At 39.3% G+C, this 19,957-nt stretch overlaps 2 protein-coding genes across 2 annotated transcripts; one reads left to right on the top strand and one right to left on the bottom strand.

Moving 5' to 3' along the window:
* Window positions 1-8,814: 8,814 nt before the first annotated feature.
* Window positions 8,815-12,135, top strand: LOC146469342 (uncharacterized). The gene is made up of 2 exons (XM_085123326.1): window positions 8,815-8,825; window positions 10,871-12,135. Exon 2 carries the CDS (start codon window positions 10,919-10,921, stop codon window positions 11,462-11,464), a length of 546 nt encoding a protein of 181 aa, XP_084979452.1. The 5' UTR covers window positions 8,815-8,825; window positions 10,871-10,918; the 3' UTR covers window positions 11,465-12,135.
* Window positions 12,136-13,615: 1,480 nt separating this feature from the next.
* LOC146469341 (monocarboxylate transporter 10-like) lies at window positions 13,616-19,411 on the bottom strand. The gene is made up of 4 exons (XM_085123368.1): window positions 18,206-19,411; window positions 16,485-17,056; window positions 15,987-16,356; window positions 13,616-14,099 (listed from the first exon to the last, which is right to left on the bottom strand). Exons 1-4 carry the CDS (start codon window positions 19,398-19,400, stop codon window positions 13,816-13,818), a joined length of 2,421 nt encoding a protein of 806 aa, XP_084979494.1. The 5' UTR covers window positions 19,401-19,411; the 3' UTR covers window positions 13,616-13,815.
* Window positions 19,412-19,957: the final 546 nt, after the last annotated feature.

Raw genomic sequence — 19,957 nt, 5'->3', positions numbered from 1 at the left:
GTTTCTCATTCCATTACACCTTTTTTGGATATTTTCACGTCTACTACTCTTTGTATGCATCTTAAAGTGACCCGACATCTAAATGGACCCTCTAAAAGACGCCTTCGGTCACAGCATTTCAGAGTAAGAGCGGCTCGTCGTACTTATTTTCGCAGTATTCTTTAGTGAACTCTCTTTTGAATCAACCTGAATTAAATCTAAGACTTTAAAAGCCTCGAAACAATGTTTGGTAAGGCTATGGGCCAAAAACAATTATCTGTTTCTGAATCACTGTCTTGGTGCAGATCTACAAAATTAATTTTTGCATTGCGTATTGACCTTGTCGTAATTAGAATTTAAATGCATATGGGATTATCTACAAAAGGAAATGGAGAATCGCTTTAAAATAACAACTGAAAACAGAAATACCTTCTGAGTCACTGGTGGTCGATCTAGTTTGTTCCCTGACTCACAACCATTGCAAGCACGATCGCGATTCGCAATTGTCGCATGTCCCGGAGTAGAAATTAATCGATTCAATTAAACGTCAACTTGAAAATGCACCGAATTAATTACCATGCACGCAAATTTATTTTCTTTCTATTCAATAATTATTAGAATAGGTGGACACTAATGTTAGGTTGACATTAATGTTCTCGTTTATAAAGGAAAATAATTACATCTGAATGGAAGACCCGCCCTAAACGAGTATGCTAGACCGGCCCGCCAAAATCAACTTTATTGGCTTACGCCATTGTGCGGTCATATTTGTTGTGTGCGTAATAGAGCCAAGATGTTACGTTAATTTATAGTTAAACGAATTAACGCATTTCTTTATAGAGCAGTTTTCAATTGAGTGTCGAAATTAATTTTGCGTTTAGTTTGGTTTTGCATTACTACGCTCTGTGATTGGTTAACAAAGCTCGCACCACTGCACTTTCTCAACCAATGGGAATCCAAACCCAAACCAATCGTGTTTTGGCCGCACGCGTTTTCCCGCGCTTGGTGCCAGTTACATGTATTTGCTTCGAATTCTGATTGGCTCGTTGTGTTGTTTACATCTTTTGCGATTGGCCAGAGTAATTACTTTGGTTTTGGTTTTACGACACTCAATAGGCCATTTTCATGATGGCGTCATTTGACTACAACCACCAGAATTCATTTTGTTTTCCTTTCCAAATTCAAATTTTGTAATCCCAGTGGAGAGCAAAGAACAATAGCTCTAATTAGCATGAGAAAACAAAAAACTGAAGGATTCTGGTAGTTGTAGTCAAATGACGCCATAGTGAAAATGTCCTATTGGAAACCGCTCTAATTAAACTAATTGCTTCTGAAAGAAGGCCAAATGAGGCATCTCATCTACATCATACGGTTGACAAAAAACAACCCGGGTAGAAACAAATTCGGAAGACCAGCTTCAAAAACAACCCAACAGCGAAATATTCAATGTTTAAAATTCCAAATGGAATTTGAAAAGGATGAGGAAACGTGTGAACATTCAAGAAACAATCATCAAAAAGCCCTGTTTGGATACCCCTTGATATTTAGCAATTATTTAGTACTGAATTGGAGTTCGGATAATTATGGATATTTTCCGAACCACAGAGTGGCGATCTAAATATCTACCACGTTCATTCATGACGCTAAGGTGAATACTGGTTTTTAGTATATACCAAATCAGTGAATAGCCAACATCAATCAGTCACTGAGTTTATTTCTGACACTTTGGGAAATAAATCGTGTGCGAAATCCAGCGAAATGCTGGGGACGAAATATCAATACTAATGGAGTTTGAGTAGCTACATCAGAGCGCGTGAAAAGTAGTATTTATACTTATAAGGTTGACAACAAGATTACACAATGCGCGAGCAACAGAAACAACCCAACCCTGAGGGAAAAAATGGCTAATTTAATTAAAAATAGATAAAATAAATACGTAAATAAAAGAGAGCGATGTATAAATATATACAAATAAGTTTGACAATAAAATGCCAAGAGCAATAAAACAATCCTCGAATGGTAAAAATAGCATGGAGTTGCAAATGACAAAAACAACCTAAGGAAGAATTTAACGAATTAACTAACTAATTAATTAATTAATTAATTAATTAATTAACAAATCTGCAAATAGATACATAAATAAAGGAGAGCAATAAAAATATCTCAAGCTCAATAACAAAAATATTTTGATCCAAGAGTAAACAGCAATTCGGTAGAAAAATAACTTCGAACTGAGGGGCCAAATAACCCAGTGGGTTAAATAAAGTTGATCTGAAACAAAAATAATTACCCAAATACAAAATTAAATTTTGATCGGAACAACAGAAACTATGAATTGGCAAACTTAACTCTGAACCTGCCAAAAACATGAAACAACCTATCAGAGCCGGGAACCTCGATTTAACGAAGGGCCAAGGGACTTGGCAAACTGGTTCGTTATGCGATATCGAGGTTCTATTCCATACATTTATTTGGCTGGGCTGAGCAACATCGTTCTTTTTATAGAGGACTTCGTTATATAGAGGTTCGTTAAATCAAGGCTCCACTGTATTAGAAACAACAATTTTTAGCTAGACGGCAAAAAACAAACCGCACTATCACAAACATAACCGAGATCCTAACAACAATGAACTATCTAGTTATAATATTGGTAGGCAACGCTGGATTGATGGGGAATTCACAGCCCGTGAAAGCCACTGAATAAAATGTGGAATGAATGCTGTTTGAGGTTACCTCGATACGTCTGCCACTTATGATGCTAACTCTCCACTGAACTTCCTTTCTTTAAGAAAAATCCAATTTAAACCCACCGCACCGTGTTGAAATAATTGGTTAAGCTACGCTTGAACCACAGCGAAGTATTCCGTAGCTTTGTTACTGCGGCCAGTAGAGGATAATTATTTTTATGTTAACTTTCGAAGATAATCAAACCTTCCTGGGCATATTAGAGGTTTCTGCGAGGATGGCCAAAAGGGCCTGTGAGTCATTTTACCAATTCCATTTGTAATCCAGATCAAAAATGTAATTTTGCTTTACAGCTTTTTGATTTATAATTTTTTATTTTGTTTTCTACTATAAGGAAAATTAAAACTATGTAAATTGGTTTATAGAGTAATTGTCACTTTGAATACGAGAAAATGAGATCTTATTTTTATATTTTAAAGAATTAGAAATTTAAAATCTTTTTAAATTATACAATTTCTACAATTTAAAATGCTTAAAATGATTGTAGAGAAGTAATGTTTAAAAAACGAGCAGGAGTGTTTTATCGGTTTTAGACCCGATAAAACACGTGGTGCGAGTTTTTCAACGGCTTCAAAAACATTTCTGGAAAAGCATTTGTCAATTGAGTTCATGACAACTATACTTTTGTGAACGTTGGAAATTAGCATAGGAGAAAAACAAGGCATACTAATGAGGAGTGTTTTATGAGCTGATAAAACACCGCATACTAATAAGGAAAAGGTTTATTGATATAAAGTCACTTCACGTGATGTATTATCGACCATTCGATGGGTTGTTAATGAGTTTTTGAAGAATAAGAGGAAAAGGGTGGAAACACGTATAACGTGACTCGTTCGATGTGGACCGCTCTAGCTGCGGTATTTCGTCTGAGTAACTGGGATCTGAAAAATAAGCCTACCTTCACGTTTTCTTTGCTGTATGGCAACGTCAGCAAATTTCTGAGCCCACAGTCAACTGGCCTGGGATGGGGTGGTGACAAAATTTTGATAGCCATGTTTTTCAAAATTTGGATTTTTTTTTTAAAAAATTAAAGTTTATTGTTATGACTTTTACATTTATATTATAGTTTAGCGTTTTTATTGGTTTTGACTAATTCTGACGTTTTTCCGAGGTTTTTGAGAAAACGACGAATCCAAGACGGTCGATCCAAGATGGCGGATGTGTAAAACAAATGACGTAATTTTCATGCCACGTGACGTCACTCGAACGTAATATATACCCTAAAAGTTTCATTGTCATATTTTTAACGCTGTCGACGTTAGGTGGGGGCAAGGGACACATTGTGTCTCAATACGCCATGTAACAGCATGATCTAACCAGTTATTAAGGGGCTGTTTACATGGAGGGAGGAAGTTCCTAGCACAAGGAAGATCCTAGAAGGCGAAACAACTTTCCGTTTAGTTTACATGCAGAAATTTCGATCGAGGTGGTTACCAAGTGGAGAAGGAAAAGAGAAAAAATTGTCCGCCTTTAGCAATTGAACGCCCGGCTGCCGCCATGTTTGTTCCTAGTACTAGGATCTTCCGAGCGAAGGTAGTTTACATGGTGCTAGGATCTTCCTATCTCTCAGCTAGGAAGATCATATCGCTAGAAAGATCCTAGCACTAGGGCCAAGTTCGACCTTTTGCATGTAAACCTAATACAGAAAACATATGACAGACTATATGGCGCTAGGTTGATCCGCCCTCTAGAATCTTCCTAGTGCTAGGATCTTCCTCCATGTAAACAGCCCCTAAGACCCTACAGGTCAGCCAATGGTTCATTTCATCTCCTCAGAAATTCGGATTTGGTCGTAGATAAAATCTGCAGTATTCTTCGGCAAACTGTCAGCCCAAAATTTCGTATAACACTGGAAAACTATTTCCTTTTGTTTTTGAAGGGGCAAATTAAAAAATGTTTTTAAACATATTTTTAAAAAATGCGAAAAAAGGTCATCTAGCATTTTCGCAAAACGTCAACAGTTAGTACATTCGGGAAAAAAATTCCGTTTCGTAAAACTTTCTACAACATAAATTTTACAGAAAAGTCTGTATTAGCTTACACAAATGACTTTAAAGGGCTACAAAACGATCTGGAACACAGGGGACAACATTTTATGTACTTCGCTTAATTTAATGTTCTCGTTGATCATTGCTCCTGTTGTAAGCAGGAGAAGGGGGGTTCGAGTCTTCCCCGGCCGGCGACCGTATTTTCATATAGTGATATTTACAGTATACGTTTAATTACTTTTTTCTTTGATTTAACAGATCTTAAGAAGAACCTTCGTTGTTTTCTGGTTAAAGCCAATTAAGGTAGCTTCTTCAGTGAGCGTTAATTTTCGCGACCCAAGAGAAAATCATTGAACACCTTCTGTCGAGACAAAGTTGGAAAATGGAGGGTTCATACTTGCGAAGTTTGTTCTACTCTTTTTTTTTCTTAAAATCTTGTCCGGCTTGTTGAATCTTTCAGTATATTTGGGTCGAAATGGCTCTGCATTCATTAGCGTTTTCTCACCTGACTTATGCGCTCGCCTTAATTTCCTTCACGTGAAAATTATATGTTCATCGTTATTAATTTCAAAATAAATTTCTTCTCACGTAGCGTTAAAATTTCAATACCTTAATTAAGCCAAGCCGAGGTAGGTGTTTTGAATGGCTGTATGCAATATTTTTCCTTTGTTTGTTGGTTGTTTGAAAGTTCTAGAACCTTTTAAGCTTGAGACTTAAATAGGGTCTTGTGAGGAAAAAAAGACTATTATTATTATTATTATTATTATTATTATTATTATTATTATTATTATTATTATTATTATTATATAGTATTTATAGGAAGTAACGGTAAGCCGATATTGATCTTCAACACCGGATTTTATCGATATCGGTGTGTCGATACTCACTAACAGTAATTGATTTCATGCTCTCTTGTTTCATGTGATCACACGCTGCAAATGTTCAAGGAAATTACGGTTTCTGCAAGGTGTAATTCTTTAAGCCTTAGCAATTTCCTTATTTTTTCACAATGTGAAAAGTTTTGTGCATGCTGTCGACACCTCTTCCTTCAAATGGACGAGAACCAACACAAAACTCAACCCATGCACATATGGCGCGGTTAACTGACCGGGAAACGAACCCGGGCTACATCGGTGGGAGGCGAGTGCTCTCACCACTGCGCATGCACCATCGCTATTTGGCCAATATTTGAAAGTGTTTGTTTTGACCGTGCAGAGAAGCAGTCGTTGATCCCACGGATTGGTTGAGACGAAAAATAATTCATTATATAGCTGGAACTGGTCTGTGAAAGGAGCAGAGTGTTTGAATTTCGATAAAAGCAAACTAATGTTTTAAATTAAGGCTATGAAGTAAGTTCAAACCTTGATGTCAGAGTTTTATTACGAGAGTGACGAACTTATTGTGCCGGACTTGAAAGCAACAATGGGAAAGGCTATATCATGATTAAAAACCTTCTTGAACTAGCTTGTTCGGTCTGTATTAGGAAAATATTGGTCTCGTCCTTTTTTTGTAAGTTTATGGACGTAAATTAAAATGGCAAAAAAAGAAAAAAAAAAAGAGAAGAAGAAGAAGAAGAAGAAGAAGACGACGACGAAGAAGAAGAACTCGACCAATAATTTCCCCGTACGTACTTCACGCCAGCTCAATGACACATATATTGAGACTATTTTAAAAAATGGCTTCAAAAACAGCTGTTTTGCATTTCGCGCATGCACTATGATTTCTTCTTGGAAGGCTAATCGTCTCAGACGTGGGTGAATATGACAAATTAATGACTGCTCAGGAGCCAATAGGAATGAAGGATTTGTAGGAATTTAACTGGGGACCACAGATGGACGGAAATTTTGAGGAAACGTTGTCTTCACTGTTTCTTTTGTAACGAAATCTGCGAACTGTTTTGTTGATATCTACAGCTGCTGAGTTCTGTTCTCCATAAAGAGGCAGAAATTTCGTTATTGTATACCCTGCAAAATTTCAAATTATCTCTCGGATATAGGATTAGTTCAGTTTGATAGATAAAGAACAATCGAGACAAGCGTAAATCAGAATATTTTCCGTTGGCATCATTTGAACACGTATTTATCAGTCCACGAAAAGATCATGCCTGAAATCCCCAAGTCCCTCCTCACTACGATCTCCAACGCCGGATTTCTAATAACGTTAATCCTCTTCTGCATACTTAGCAATGGGTCGATTCTTGGTATTCTCGCACGGTTCAGGAAGCTTCGCACTTATCCAAACATACTGATTGCTAATCTTGCGCTGGTAGATCTCCTTACGGCCCTCATCAACATGCCTATGTACTTGGTGTTTAGCATTCTAGAAGTGAGCTGGTACAAGGGAAAGATTTTGGCGATTATAACCTTTTTCATGGCTCGGCTCTTCATGGCGCTCAATCTCACCGCCATGCTGGTGCTTCTGGTAAACGTTTTTCTGGCGCTTACATTTGGCCTGCGATATTTGACCTGGAAGACAAGCGAAAAAGCCGTCGCCATAGTTATTATTGATTGGGTTGTCTGTTTTGTCCTTATATTTTTGTCCTGTTCAACTCTCTTTCATATCGATCTTCAAGATACTCACGTACTCGTTTATCGCCAAGCTTATTTTGCAGAGCAAAAAACTTTGGCGGTATCTGTCATAGCTGTGCTTGTCCTCTGTTTGATAATATTTTGCATCCTGGTATTCATCTCTTTACGAAAAATGAAATTGCAGGTGAGTTTAATAGAGCTTTAAAAATCTTTACTCAAGAACATCCGACGGTTTGTTTTGGTGGAAATCTGTTCGGATGGTGTTCATGACCTCAAACGAAATTTAGCCATTCAGTAAAATCTGCAATTTCCTTTGGCAAAACGTCAGCTCAAAATTTTGCAACACTGGACAAGTAATCCCTTTCCTCGCTAAAATATGCAAAACACGGTCAGGTACAATTTTCTTAAAACCAACAACAGCTGGTAAAATCGGGGAATAAAATTTATTTTCCTAAAACTTTCTACAACTTAAATTTTTAGCTAAAGCACCCGATCTGACTGATCAATCTCACGGTATTATTAGCAAGTAATAGCTTACACAAATGTCTTTAAAAGGGCACAAGACGATCTGGGAACACGGGCGGCAATATTTTGCTTAAATGCTAATCTCATTGTCTGCCATTGTTCAATTTTTAGCGGAGCGCCGCGCGCGCCGAAGGCGCGCGCGCGGAGCCCTATAGCTAATACGGTTTACTGTCTGAGCGATCTTCTTTATTCACTGATCAGTGACTGATGTCTAAAAAAAAGGGGATCTACATAATATCGCGCACCAAAATTTATTAAAAGTCGAAAACCTTATGCCTTGTACACAATCAGAAAGAAAGGCAAAAGCTCAGTAAATTCGTGTTTAGGGGGAGCCGCCTTGTATTTGTTATTTTTAAGGGTTAATGTTGCCATTTTTTTTTTTAAGGAATCTTTCAGTTTCATGTCTGGTGTTTTGTCTTAAATCGACATGTTGGCAGTGAAGCTGTTTTGGAATTTATTAGAGGCAGAAGCTTCTGGATTCCTGCTAGAGTAGAATTGGACGTTGATTTTACAGAAAAGATTACTTGAGATAACAGTTGGAGAACGTGAAAGTCGAGATTGGCCATTTTAAGCCCTAGTTGAGAAGACTGCTTGTCGTTCAATCCAAATGTTGTTTCACTAGTATTCTTAGCTTTCCTTTGTCCTTTTACGAAGCCATCTGGATACGTGTTGGAGGGAACTGTACAGGTTGATTCTGTTTTTTGTTTAATCCATGGCTACACATGTCTCGTCGCCAGCGAGGGATAAAAGTCAGTATTGTCGCCTTCGCAAAAAAACTTAGAAGCTTTATTAAAAGAATATCTTTTATTGATTAAACATGAAACAACTTAGGAGGAAAATTTTAACTTTTATGGTCTCTTCGTGAGCCTGGTGAACCTCGGTTTATATTTCCCATATAAACAGAAGACAAATTTCAACCTCGTCCCCAGGTCGAGGTATTCTTCTCGGGGCCGAAGTTGAAAAAAATTTGTCCCGCGAACCGCGATTACCAAAAATTCAAAATTCAAAGTTTATTAAAAAATCCAACAAGAATAAAGAAGCAAAAGAGACTGGCCCGCAGGTAGCGAGAGCTAATCTAAGCGTGTATTCACGTTCTCCACGAAACCTTGAATTTGGTCGTTTCACGCAGTAACAAAAGTAGGCGCCGTCCTTAAGGTGATTCCATATTGCATTTCTAACTAGGAATAATTTCGTGCGTCATCAGCGCGCGCTTAGCGCAGGCGCGTTGACAACTTAGTCTGTTTGACTCCTATATGCTGAGCCTAGTCAATAATTAAATGGCTATTTCCTCCTAAACGAGCATGGTGGCCAATCTTTTTTATGTCGTTATTTTAACTTACCTATTATCCTCTTTATGAAAATGATGTATTATTCAGTAAATGACACAGGCATACTTGGAAATAAAATCCGAGTGCTCCTATCAGGAGTCGTTTTTTTCTCGAGTATGCCTGTGTCATTTACCCCTCATTTTCTCTTGCATTTACTGAATAACACATCATTCTCATTTATTCACCAGGCTTAAAAGTATTCCATCACATGCATTTATTTCCATTGCCCATATCCTCTTTATGTTTAAAAATTTTTAGAAAAATTTGACGACAGAAAAATGAGTTATTGCCAGAAATACGAGCTTGCCCACCACTCACGGGCATAAGATAGTGATACAGAAAAATTCCACACAAGAAACATTTTGGGTCGATACTGCTTCATATTTTGCTTCCCTGCCAAGAAATTCACGTACCTTTAGTTTCCGATTATGCTTTATACATTCTATGTATAACGTTTTCCTAAATTGTGCTTTATCTATGTAACTTCTGTTACCACCAGACATGGCAACAGCCAATCAAATAAACTCATTTTAGGAAGCGAATATTGCAAGCGATTATGAGGTATTTGAGTGGATCATAGCTCCTTCGGGAACATGTTGACCTATCTTTTTTATTTCATTTCTCGAAATAATGCACAGTCGAGAACAGTCACAGAAAGTTTGAGAAAATTTTCACGACAACTTTTATTTCGCGGGAACCACCTTTAATCTATTGTTTGATGGTGTTGTCATTGCCGTCGACGTTGTCATTGCTTAAGTCAATTAAGAGGCCCTGACTGTGCAAACTCAGCGGCCATCAGCATGTTGATGTTTTTCCGCTGCCTCTTTTCAGTAGAACGCGGCGCTAAATTCCTCTTAAATTGTTGAACGCACCGTATCCGAATAACAGAATACACAGATTACCAGTTTCCAAAAGAACGTAATACCACCTATTCTATAATCCAGATCCATCCGACAGTTTTGAGTAAATAAGGATAAAGGCGAGTCCGAGAACAGAAATCATCGCAGAACCAAGTTTTATTTTATGCAAGATTTAATGAAGAAGATACAATATTTCAACTCTATTCCAGAGTCATAATCATGTCGTGTGACAAGGACGTTACACCAGCGGTATTTATACCTAAGAAAATTAGCATATGGTATACAATGAAAAAAGGTTATTAGAACAAGTCTAATTCTCTGGAAGGCTTTAAGGCCTTCATTAATTGTAGGCTTCAAGAATTGTAGACCTTCTAGAAAAACAAGCTGCATGTGACCAATTGTCATTACGATCATCTATTATTTCACAGTTATTGTGAACTGCCTAGTAAATATGGTCATTAAAATTGACATCAATAGAACAATTAATGGAAATCTCCCCAAGATAACGCAATTCTTCTAATCCATGTAAGCTGGAATTGACGAAATACGATTCTGTTCATTCTGAAAAATGATGAATACCGTCTGTTTTGTGTCTTCCTATTCCGGAATAGTCCCAGAAGAGCACACCCTAAGGTTTAATGTGCGTTATACAGCTATTTCAATTAACGTTCTCGGATCAAAGTATAAAGCTATAAGACAAAACCTCAAGATTCTGTGGATTTTTTTATGAACAAGTTCATCAAAATCAGCTATGTCTCGTCTGTCCAGTGAAGATATACTGATGGCGAGCCATTTGGATGAAAGAAATGTTAGGATATCAAATGGATGAGGTGGCAGCCTCTTTGAAGATGTCTTTAAGCTTTAAGCTTTGATCCGACAACTTCAATTGAAAAAGCTGTATATGTATTTTTCCACAGAGAAAAAAGCTGAACCTGTCTCAACTCCAGGCCGAGGCCAGGTCGAAAATGGATATGAAGGCAGCGAAAACAGTGGCCATGACCGTACTGGCATTTTTAGTGTGTTGGATTCCGTCCATCATCCTTCCAGTGATGGGTCGTTTAAGGTCCGATCAAAGCTGGGGTGCTGGGGTCTTGGCCCAATACAGTGTTTATATCTCTAGTGGAATAAACCCAATCATCTACAGTCTACGAACAAGACGATTTCGGCGGGCGCTGAAACAGCTTCTCAAAGATCCCTTTGGAAGAAGTCCGTTCGAGGAGACCGATAAGGCGGTAACTCCGCAAAGGGAAATTGCACGTCGGAAAGCAAGGCAGATGAACAGAACTGTCCCCGAGCATGCAGAACGCGACCTCACACCTGAAGCATGCGTGAGTTCCATGGACCGGCAGGCTGACAGCATGACCGAGGCTAAAGGGGAACGTGGACTCTCGGTACAAGATGGCGGAGAGGAAGCTAGCAGACCGCACATGCTTAATCAAAAAGTCTCACCTTTACTACAAAAAAAGAAATCTGGACGGGATAGGTTGGCATGGGCGGGGTCGATCGCGTAGATTCTGGAGGAGTAAATTCGGGAGAAGAAGGTCCAACGCTCTGTTCTAATTCCACACAACAGGAAGTCTCTGTGCAGGTACACCCAGTACCCAGACACGTGAATGTCATGGAGAAACCACATCGGAACGCAAGAAAGGTTACAGCCAGTAACTGAGCTTTCCACGCACTCGTTTTTGGGGGAGTCGTATAACCCTCCTCTAAAAACGACTGCAGAGCTACGTTAAGGCAGCAACAGAATCGATACTGAGGGTGATTTGTCACAGACCAGTCAGTTTGTAAACGCAGTGTACCCATTTAAAGGATAAGTTTTATCTCAGTCCTTCGAATTTCTCCAAAAAACACGTACGATTTTCGGAGTGATTATTTTTCAAGATTCTGCAGCACCATCCCTTCTAAACGACACTTTTGATTTACAGACTGACCGGTATGGCCAGCCAGCTCTGAAAAATGAAAAGCACTCTGAGCCTACAGAGGGTAATCTTGAGCATACGTGACATCCACATTCACCGTTCAAAACCAGAATCTGGAAAGAGTTAGTCTATCATGGATGAGGAACCATCAAACTTAACCCTAACCCAAGTTTAGTTAGTGAAACTGTCTCTGTGTGGTGGTATGCCTTAAAGGGCCCTAGTCAGCCACACCTTTGTTTTTGTTTATATGCGAGAGTTTGGCTATTTAACAATTATTCTATGAGCGCGCGTTGGATATGAGATGGTAAATAGCCAACGAGGCGCGAAGCGCCGAGTTGGCTATAACTAATCTCATATCCAACAAGCGCGAATGGAATAATTGTTTTATTAAATTCTCCGCGTTTGGACATTGCTGTTGAAGTTTACTGAATTTTTGTATTTTAAGAAAAAATTTCTTTCAAATTTAAACGACCGGATGTTGAGGCAACCTGCGACCAAAGCGCGCGAAACCTAATGATCACATGACACACAAAGCGCTTTGCAAACGGAGTTGAATGAAAAGTCGAAAGCGAAGAAAATCGGACACAGTCGGACATCTAAAATTCAAGAAAATTGTACGAATTATAACCTTTCTGAGACTAGCATTCAAGTGCTTTTGAAGTTCCAGCTCATCGAGAAGCGTAATAGTTGTGCACATTTTAGCAAATGTTCTATTGTGTGGTGCCGAGCGAAGGAAGAGATCAGGGCAAGGACGGCTTTTTTCATGCTGAACTGAATTCCTCGCGGACGATTTAAAACACTTCAGGCAAGTCCAAGCCGGTACGAGGTACAACCGCACTGAGACAAGCATTCAGTGCAAGTTTTTAAACTTCAAGCTTATTTGAGAAGCGTAAGAGCTGTGCACATTAGTGCAAATGTTTTGCTGAGTGGTGCCGAGCGACGGAAACGAACATTATGGCCGCCGCTCGGACGGATTTTATAGATGAACCATCTGGAGTCCTCGTAAATTCGTAAAAACATAAAGGCAGGCATGAAGCTCTTCGCGAGAAATTTCTTCTATTGGTTTTAACCCCTTACCGCCAGGATTTGCAAGCCATCCTGAAATTTTTGAAGGTAACCGGTTGTTATTGTCGTTGTTATGTGATCTAAAAATCGTAAAATCTTGCAATTTTGAAGATGTTAAAGGAAACTTCAGAGATACGTACCATTAAATAGTGTCATACCGAACTTTGTGGCTTTTATTGTTGTTATATTGAGATGGCATTGTTTGGTATTTCTTTCTTTTCCTTTTTTTTTCTACATTTTTCCGAAGAAACTTTTGCTTCCCGCCGAAAAAAAAATTTAGCTTAGCGACACCTGGGGCTTTCGTTTTCCAAATAAGGTTAAACTACGGTATATGAGCTGATAACCGAGATTTGGTGAACCAATCAGAACGCTAGAAATGCAATATCCGAGGCTGAGAATTTAATAATATATTTTATTCGAAGAATGTCGAATGAACGAAATCACTGTGAAACTACTAAAGATAATGAAACATACTTTCCGGAACACAACTTACAGTTAAGCAATAAGATTTCGCTTCACCATGCAGTATCAATAATTTCGATGGCATCAAAAATGGCGGAGGCTGACTAGGGTCCTTTACTAACTGTTGCAATGACACGGCCTTAACCAGTCTAAAATAGACCTCGATACACTCGAATCTTATACTTATACTCCTATGAAAACACACAAAAATAAATCTCAATTCAGTTTTATTTTTCACCCCGCATACCGATGTTACGAAAATGTTTCAAAAGTTAGATGCCATCTTGGTACGCTGTGTTACTTAGCAACCTCACTGCCCTGATCTCTGATCATCGCGGGCGTGACCACTTGCTGGGGGTGTTACGATACAAGAGAACACGTTGTGTAATTTCATTCATCTGTCTCTTTTCCTTTCAAATGCTTTCCGTACCTTCTGTCGTTATAATAACACTGTATTGTACATTGCTTAATGTCCGTGATTCATGTAGTTCCTTTTTCCACAAACACCCAAATAAACTTGGTAAGAATTTGAAGTGGCTTCTGCTATTGTTTCTATTCAAGAGTCTCCTTGGATTCCTTCTCTCTGTTTGCGCAGACGATCGCGGCACAAAAAACATGAAGGATGCTGCAGTTAGTGAAATTCCACCGCAAAAGTAGAACGCACCGGCATAATCTCCCAAGACATCATACATCCAGCCTAGGAAGAAAAAGGTTCAGAACTGAACTATGTCTGGACACATTGAAACCTAATGCGGTTGGGAAAGATCTACCCCCCTCCCCCCCCCCCCCCAAAAAAAAAATAGTAATAATAAAAAAAATTATAAATGGTGCTGTCCCCATCCGCCATTTTGAAAAATGGCGTCTTGATCGCGTAGATTCCACAGTGTATCGGGAGAACTGGCAACTGAGTAAAGCTTCAAACCTCCCTGTGTTGGTTTAGGGTATTTTGAAAGGTCTCATATTTTTTGTTTATCAGTAAATGTTTTCGTTGATCTTGATCAGATAACCAAAACCTTTCATAACCCCGACCTTTACGTGGATCTTCCTCGAGTACACTTGCCATGGCCCCACCCCTAACTCTAAAATTAATGGCCACATTCAAAATAAACAGAAAAAAATCTGAAATCTAAATATTCGTGGTTCGTAGCACAAAAGATAGATCACGAGCTAGGCTAATTACCTATTTTCTGCCAGCGTTCAGATGAAGGGCATTTGCCTTTTCGGTAAAGATAAAGTTAGTTTTATTTTCCGTTAATTAGATATAATCTTCAAGTATTTTGCAATTGATTGCTAATCACCATTTATAAACCTGGGCTGAGTTGCTGGAAGCATAGTTAGCGCTAACCATTGGTTAAGAGGTATTGAAACCTATAGGTTGTCGTGGTATTTAACCCGGGTTAGCGCTAGCCATGCTTCGAGCAACTGGGCCCAGGGCTGAGTTGCTCGAAGCATGGTTAGCGCTAACCATTGGTTAAGAGGTATTAAAACCTATAGGTTGTCATGGTATTTAACCCGGGTTAACGCTAACCATGCTTCGAGCAACTGAGCCCACTCGATGGTCAGAGTACAATGTGGAGCAAAGTTTCTTGTCTTCAGGAACAACACAATGGCTACAGAAAGCGCTGAAGCCGTCTATTTCGGTTCAAAAGTCAGACCATAGTTAATTGAGGGACTGGTTATGAAACTTTGTCATGAAAACAATGGTGCTGCAATTTATGTTGGAAGGGCCACGACAGTGCACAATCCTTTGTTTGAATGTTCACACTACAGTTAACGAAACACGAACGTTTCTATTGATCAGTTGCTCCAACACATTTCAAAATCTATATATTATCGTCTGTGCACTGTCAAGGCCATAAATGATAACAAAAACTTATAACAAAGAAATTTGTCAAGCTTCATAACCATTGCCTTTTATTAACTATGGTCAGAAACCGTATGGACATATCCACCAACGCGCCTCCTTCTTGTTTGGTAATTCAAAACGATTTTTAGGGCAAGTATTGCCTTAGTTTTCAGTGGGTCTGTTTCTTATTTGTTTCCATTTCAAACTACTAGTTTGATATTTTGTTTTGAACTTAGTCCGCATATTAGACGTTACGAGGTTAACTACGGCCTAGTTTCCAGGCGTTTCTTCTTGTCCCGCGTGAGCGCCAGTTTGAATAGGCCCTGCATTTCCGAGTTGCTATGAACCTCATTATGAAAGCTAAGTGCAAAGCTTTTCATGTGAAAATTAGTTTTGTTTGCATATGAATGAAAACTAAATTTTCATACTAAAAACTTTGTACTTAGCCTCGCTTTCATAATGAGGTTCAAGGCAACTCGGAGATGGCCTATTGGCATCGGAAATGGTGTGAGAAAGAAAACAATAAGCAAGGAATCGCACAACGAAAATGCTGCAAGTATACACAGGATCTGTAAAAGATCTAATCAGCCAAAAATATAAATGACTCAAATTTCTGCAAGGCTGATCGGAGAAAGAAAGAAAGAGAAAGAAGAAGAAAGAAAGAGAGTGAGAAAGAAGAGAGAGCCTGTGTACTAGGCTTGCTCATTAGAAAACAATACTCCAAAATCGTGTACAAACCTGCTATAGGTGGTCCGAGAAACATTGGAAACGCCATCACAGTGAATGCACTTCCAAGCGCGTAAGACAACTTTTCCGCGCCAACGATGTCACTTGTGACCAGCGGAATCAGCAGCACGAAGCATGCCTCAAAGAAACCGAAGGTAATGGCATAAGCTGTCAGGCCGCCATAACCTGTTGCTAAGGGAACAAGGAAAGAACATAATCCGATTACGAAGACGCCCAGCTGATACATACGTATTCGGTTGACGCAAGAAAGATCGGCCATTTTGCCGAAGAATAGTCGGCCAACTGTCGACGCCACCGATAAGTAGCCGATCAGGAACGAAGCGTCCGTCGGGGTAACTCCAAGGTCTTCGGCGTGTCTGACCTAAATTCAAAACAAAACAAAAAAATGTGAGTAATAATCCTTAACAAGCGAATAATTTGATGGACTGTAAAGTAAGATTGACTGAAACTGAATGATAAAACAAAGCAACGAAAACTTAAATCTCTTACCAGATGCACAAATGGCACAAAATAGCCAAGCTGAAACGTCGCCAGAGATGTTATCCAGATAACATATCCCTTATTCTTGAAAATAGTCCAGTCAAAAAGCCTCCTTGCCCGTCCCCTGTTAGTCCTATCGTTGTACTGCGAGTATTTGGCAGGAACTGGTCGGAACGTCGCCCCGCATAATAAGATCAGGCTGAAAATTCCCGCCACAATGCGAAAAGTGTTTGCCACGCCGAAACGAAGAAAGAGCGCTTGCACGACCGGGCCGATCACCAGAGTCCCAACGCCACTTCCGGCCGTTACCAGGCCATTCACGACCGCTATTCGCCGTTTGAAGTATTTGGAAAGTACTATGATTGTAGGAAAGTAGCACAGGCTAGTACCAGACCCAAACATTACGCCATAGGTGAAGTACAGCGGGATGAGACTGGTGACTATTGATGATAGGAGCAGCCCTGCTATACATATGAGCCCCCCACAGATGGTGACGATCCTGCAGCCAAATCTTTCGCACAAGGAGGTGGTTAGTGGGCCAAGAAAGAACATGATGCCAGTGGCGAGAGAGCCGACCCATGCTGAAAATGTGAGAAAGTAGCAGAAAAATGATCTTAAAAATTGTCAATGATATAGTTTGATCATCAATTTGTTCCGAAGTTTGACCGGCTTCGCAAACTGTTCGGAACCAAACATGAATGGAAGAATTTAGGTATTTTCCTTGAAAGTTAACCGGTTCTTCAGGAGACTGCGTTCCATGTAGATTATGCATGCCAATTTTGGGCATAAACTGTTCTAAAGTTATATCGTAGTTTTCAAACGAAATCAGTCTCCCAGAAAACCATGCAACAGCAACGTATTAAATTAGCTCTCAAAGAAGGGGAGCTGGAGCAATTTGGCTCTACTTTTGCAAGCTAGTATTCTTGTCCTTATACTTCGACACATTTTTCTTTTAAACCATACTGATTCATCTTCGACTTGCAAAAACATTTCTTTGTGCTCAGTCATCTTTTCAAACCCTAATCTTTCCCTTTTAGTTTATTCTACAAACAATCGATTACATTACCTAAAAGAAACGCAAAAGAAAACAGTTTCAAAACGGCATAATGCTCATCTGTTTACGGTAATTTTTATCTTGCGTCTAAAACAATTTAATCTGTAAGAAAAATTAATTTGGCAGGAAAATAAGATAAAAGTAAGAAGACAATTACACTGAACTCATTTTAGTGCCTATTGTGTACAAAGTTGGAACTGGATTCCTCTTGAAAGAAATGTGATGGTATATTTCCAGCCTGGTGAATGAATGAGAATGATGATTATTCTAGAAAGTGACGCAGGCATACTCGGAAAAAAGAAATCCGATTGCTCCTATCAGGAGTCGAACCTAAGACCTTCCGATTACTAGTTCGGATGCTCTACCACTGAGGTACAGGAGACTCGTGGGAGCTAAGGCCATCAAACTAGGTTCATGGGACAAACATCCTGAATACTGCTAGGATTTGAATGTCGGACGTGTGGTATATGAAAGAAATGTGATGGTATATTTCCAGCCTGGTGAATGAATGAGAATGATGATTATTCTAGAAAGTGACGCAGGCATACTCGGAAAAAAGAAATCCGAGTGCTCCTATCAGGAGCACTAAAAATTCCTGAATCCGCCAAGCGTGGGCGTCAAAGAAACGGCCTCATAAATCCTCGTTTATTTTTTATTTTTAAAAAGATATTCCAACCTGTGGCTCCTCTCTGAGACTTCAATTCCTTCACTAGCTCCGTGTAAACGATTCCTGCTGTATTTTGCATTCCAAGCGCAATAAACTGTACAAGAAATGCGCCAAGACAAACCACCCATCCCCACCCACCGTCGGGATGTGTTTTGACCTCGATGTGAAACTGTTGTTGAGTGTTGGTTTCAGTAAAGCTGTTTCCTGTTGGATTTGTTCGTCCACTGTCAATCAAATCTGTTTGTCGCATCTCTGTGACGTCACTTGTGATACCAGATTCTACGTCACTCATTGAAGGTCTGTTCCGTATGAAGCGCGACTTTTCTCTCTTCACCGATGATTCAGTTGCTATTGAAATCGCAATATTAGATGTTTCTGGGAATACCAGAGGTGCATTATGCAATACGGGACTTATTTCACGTGGGTGGTCCGCTGTGCTTTGTTCAGTATTAATTGTCTGCGATCTATGGAATGAATCTCCCTTTCCACAATCTCTGTCTTGTGATACGTTCAATTCATCTTTTTCAGTGTTCCATTTGTCGAGCTTTGTGCTTTCCTGCATGAGTTGTGTTTCTTGATTTATGGAGCACGATGCTTTGTCTTCTATTTGTTCACCCTTTAAGTGCAATACTTCACTTATGAGTCGCAGAGTGTCGCACACAATTTCTGAAACCTCTTGTTCTGTTTGCGCCATGTTCCACCTTTCAGTCTCGATAGAAGCACTTTGCTTTAGGGAATTACTTTCAAATGTCCCTGCAGTGTCATCTTTGTCTGTGAACGATTTTTCTCTGCTTAATACTGGAACTTCATTACCTATGAAAACTATGCTGTGTTTGCTTTCAACGATTTCATCATCTCCGTCCAGGGTCTTCCTGTTTTCGTTCACTCTTCCATGATTTGAGACTTCTTTGTTATGTTGTGAACCATACGCCTCTTGATTAAAGCTTGATTCCGTTAGATTCAGATTTGAATCCTGTTTTCCATTTGTTGCAATTTCCTGTGTGTTCAATGTATTGTTCTGTAGTCCACTATCTGTTATGTCGACTTTTATGTTTGATAAAACGTCAGTGACAGCACCTAAACATGGGCTCCCTGATCCAGATGTATCCGATTCAAAAAGTGGTAGTTCATATTCTGCGCGTGCACATTCTCTTCTGAAAACCAACTCCGTTTTCTCTTTGTTCCTTTCATGGCATTCAGGCATTCCCGTGGAAACAGGTAATTGAGGAAAAAGCAAGCGAAAGCTCGGCAGACCGAAATGCGTAAGTCCAAGGTAAGGCCAATTGGGCTATTATCCACTTGTTCAAAACTTTAAGCGCATTCATTTATAAATCAGCCTGTTGTACTTGCTCCGTATCCTGAGAGAGACAATGAATAGTGGAATTGTCAGTAAGTCCGTGAGCCAAATAAATTAGTTAATAAATGGATAATGAATAAATAGCACTGAAAAAAAAATGAAATAAAGAATTACAATGAAACAACAAATTAAACGGCGACAAAGAATGCACCCTTTCAGTGAAAGAGTTACGAAGCTCAGCAGGTAGAAACGAAGAAAAGAAAACAAATAATTAGAAGTAAGTCATTATGAGTTGTAGATACGTCACAATACGACTTTAGTGATTTTGAGGAAGACATCGATCCCTTAGACAATGCAAAAAAGAAAAGCAGCTCCTTAACTCCAAATGATATTCTGATCAAGGTTTCAGAAGTTATAAGGGGAGGCACTTACCTTTCAATGCAGAAAAATCAAATGAGCAGCAG

The sequence above is a fragment of the Pavona decussata genome, unplaced genomic scaffold, assembly GCF_977016875.1.
Source record: "Pavona decussata unplaced genomic scaffold, jaPavDecu1.1 SCAFFOLD_124, whole genome shotgun sequence".
Lineage (NCBI taxonomy): Eukaryota > Metazoa > Cnidaria > Anthozoa > Scleractinia > Agariciidae > Pavona > Pavona decussata.
The sequence above is the reverse complement of the archived record's forward strand: the minus strand, read 5'-3'. Positions and strand labels throughout refer to the sequence as shown.

Bases quoted from the DNA above. Each gene is read 5' to 3' on its own strand.
- LOC146469342 (XM_085123326.1), top strand. From the start codon at position 10,919: ATGGATATGAAGGCAGCGAAAACAGTGGCCATGACCGTACTGGCATTT.
- LOC146469341 (XM_085123368.1), bottom strand. From the start codon at position 19,400: ATGCCTGAATGCCATGAAAGGAACAAAGAGAAAACGGAGTTGGTTTTC. The intron at 17,057-18,205 runs GTTGGAATATCT...TCACATTTTCAG, and splicing joins GTCTCAGAGAGGAGCCACAG to CATGGGTCGGCTCTCTCGCC. The intron at 16,357-16,484 runs GTAAGAGATTTA...TTTTGAATTTAG, and splicing joins TTGTGCCATTTGTGCATCTG to GTCAGACACGCCGAAGACCT.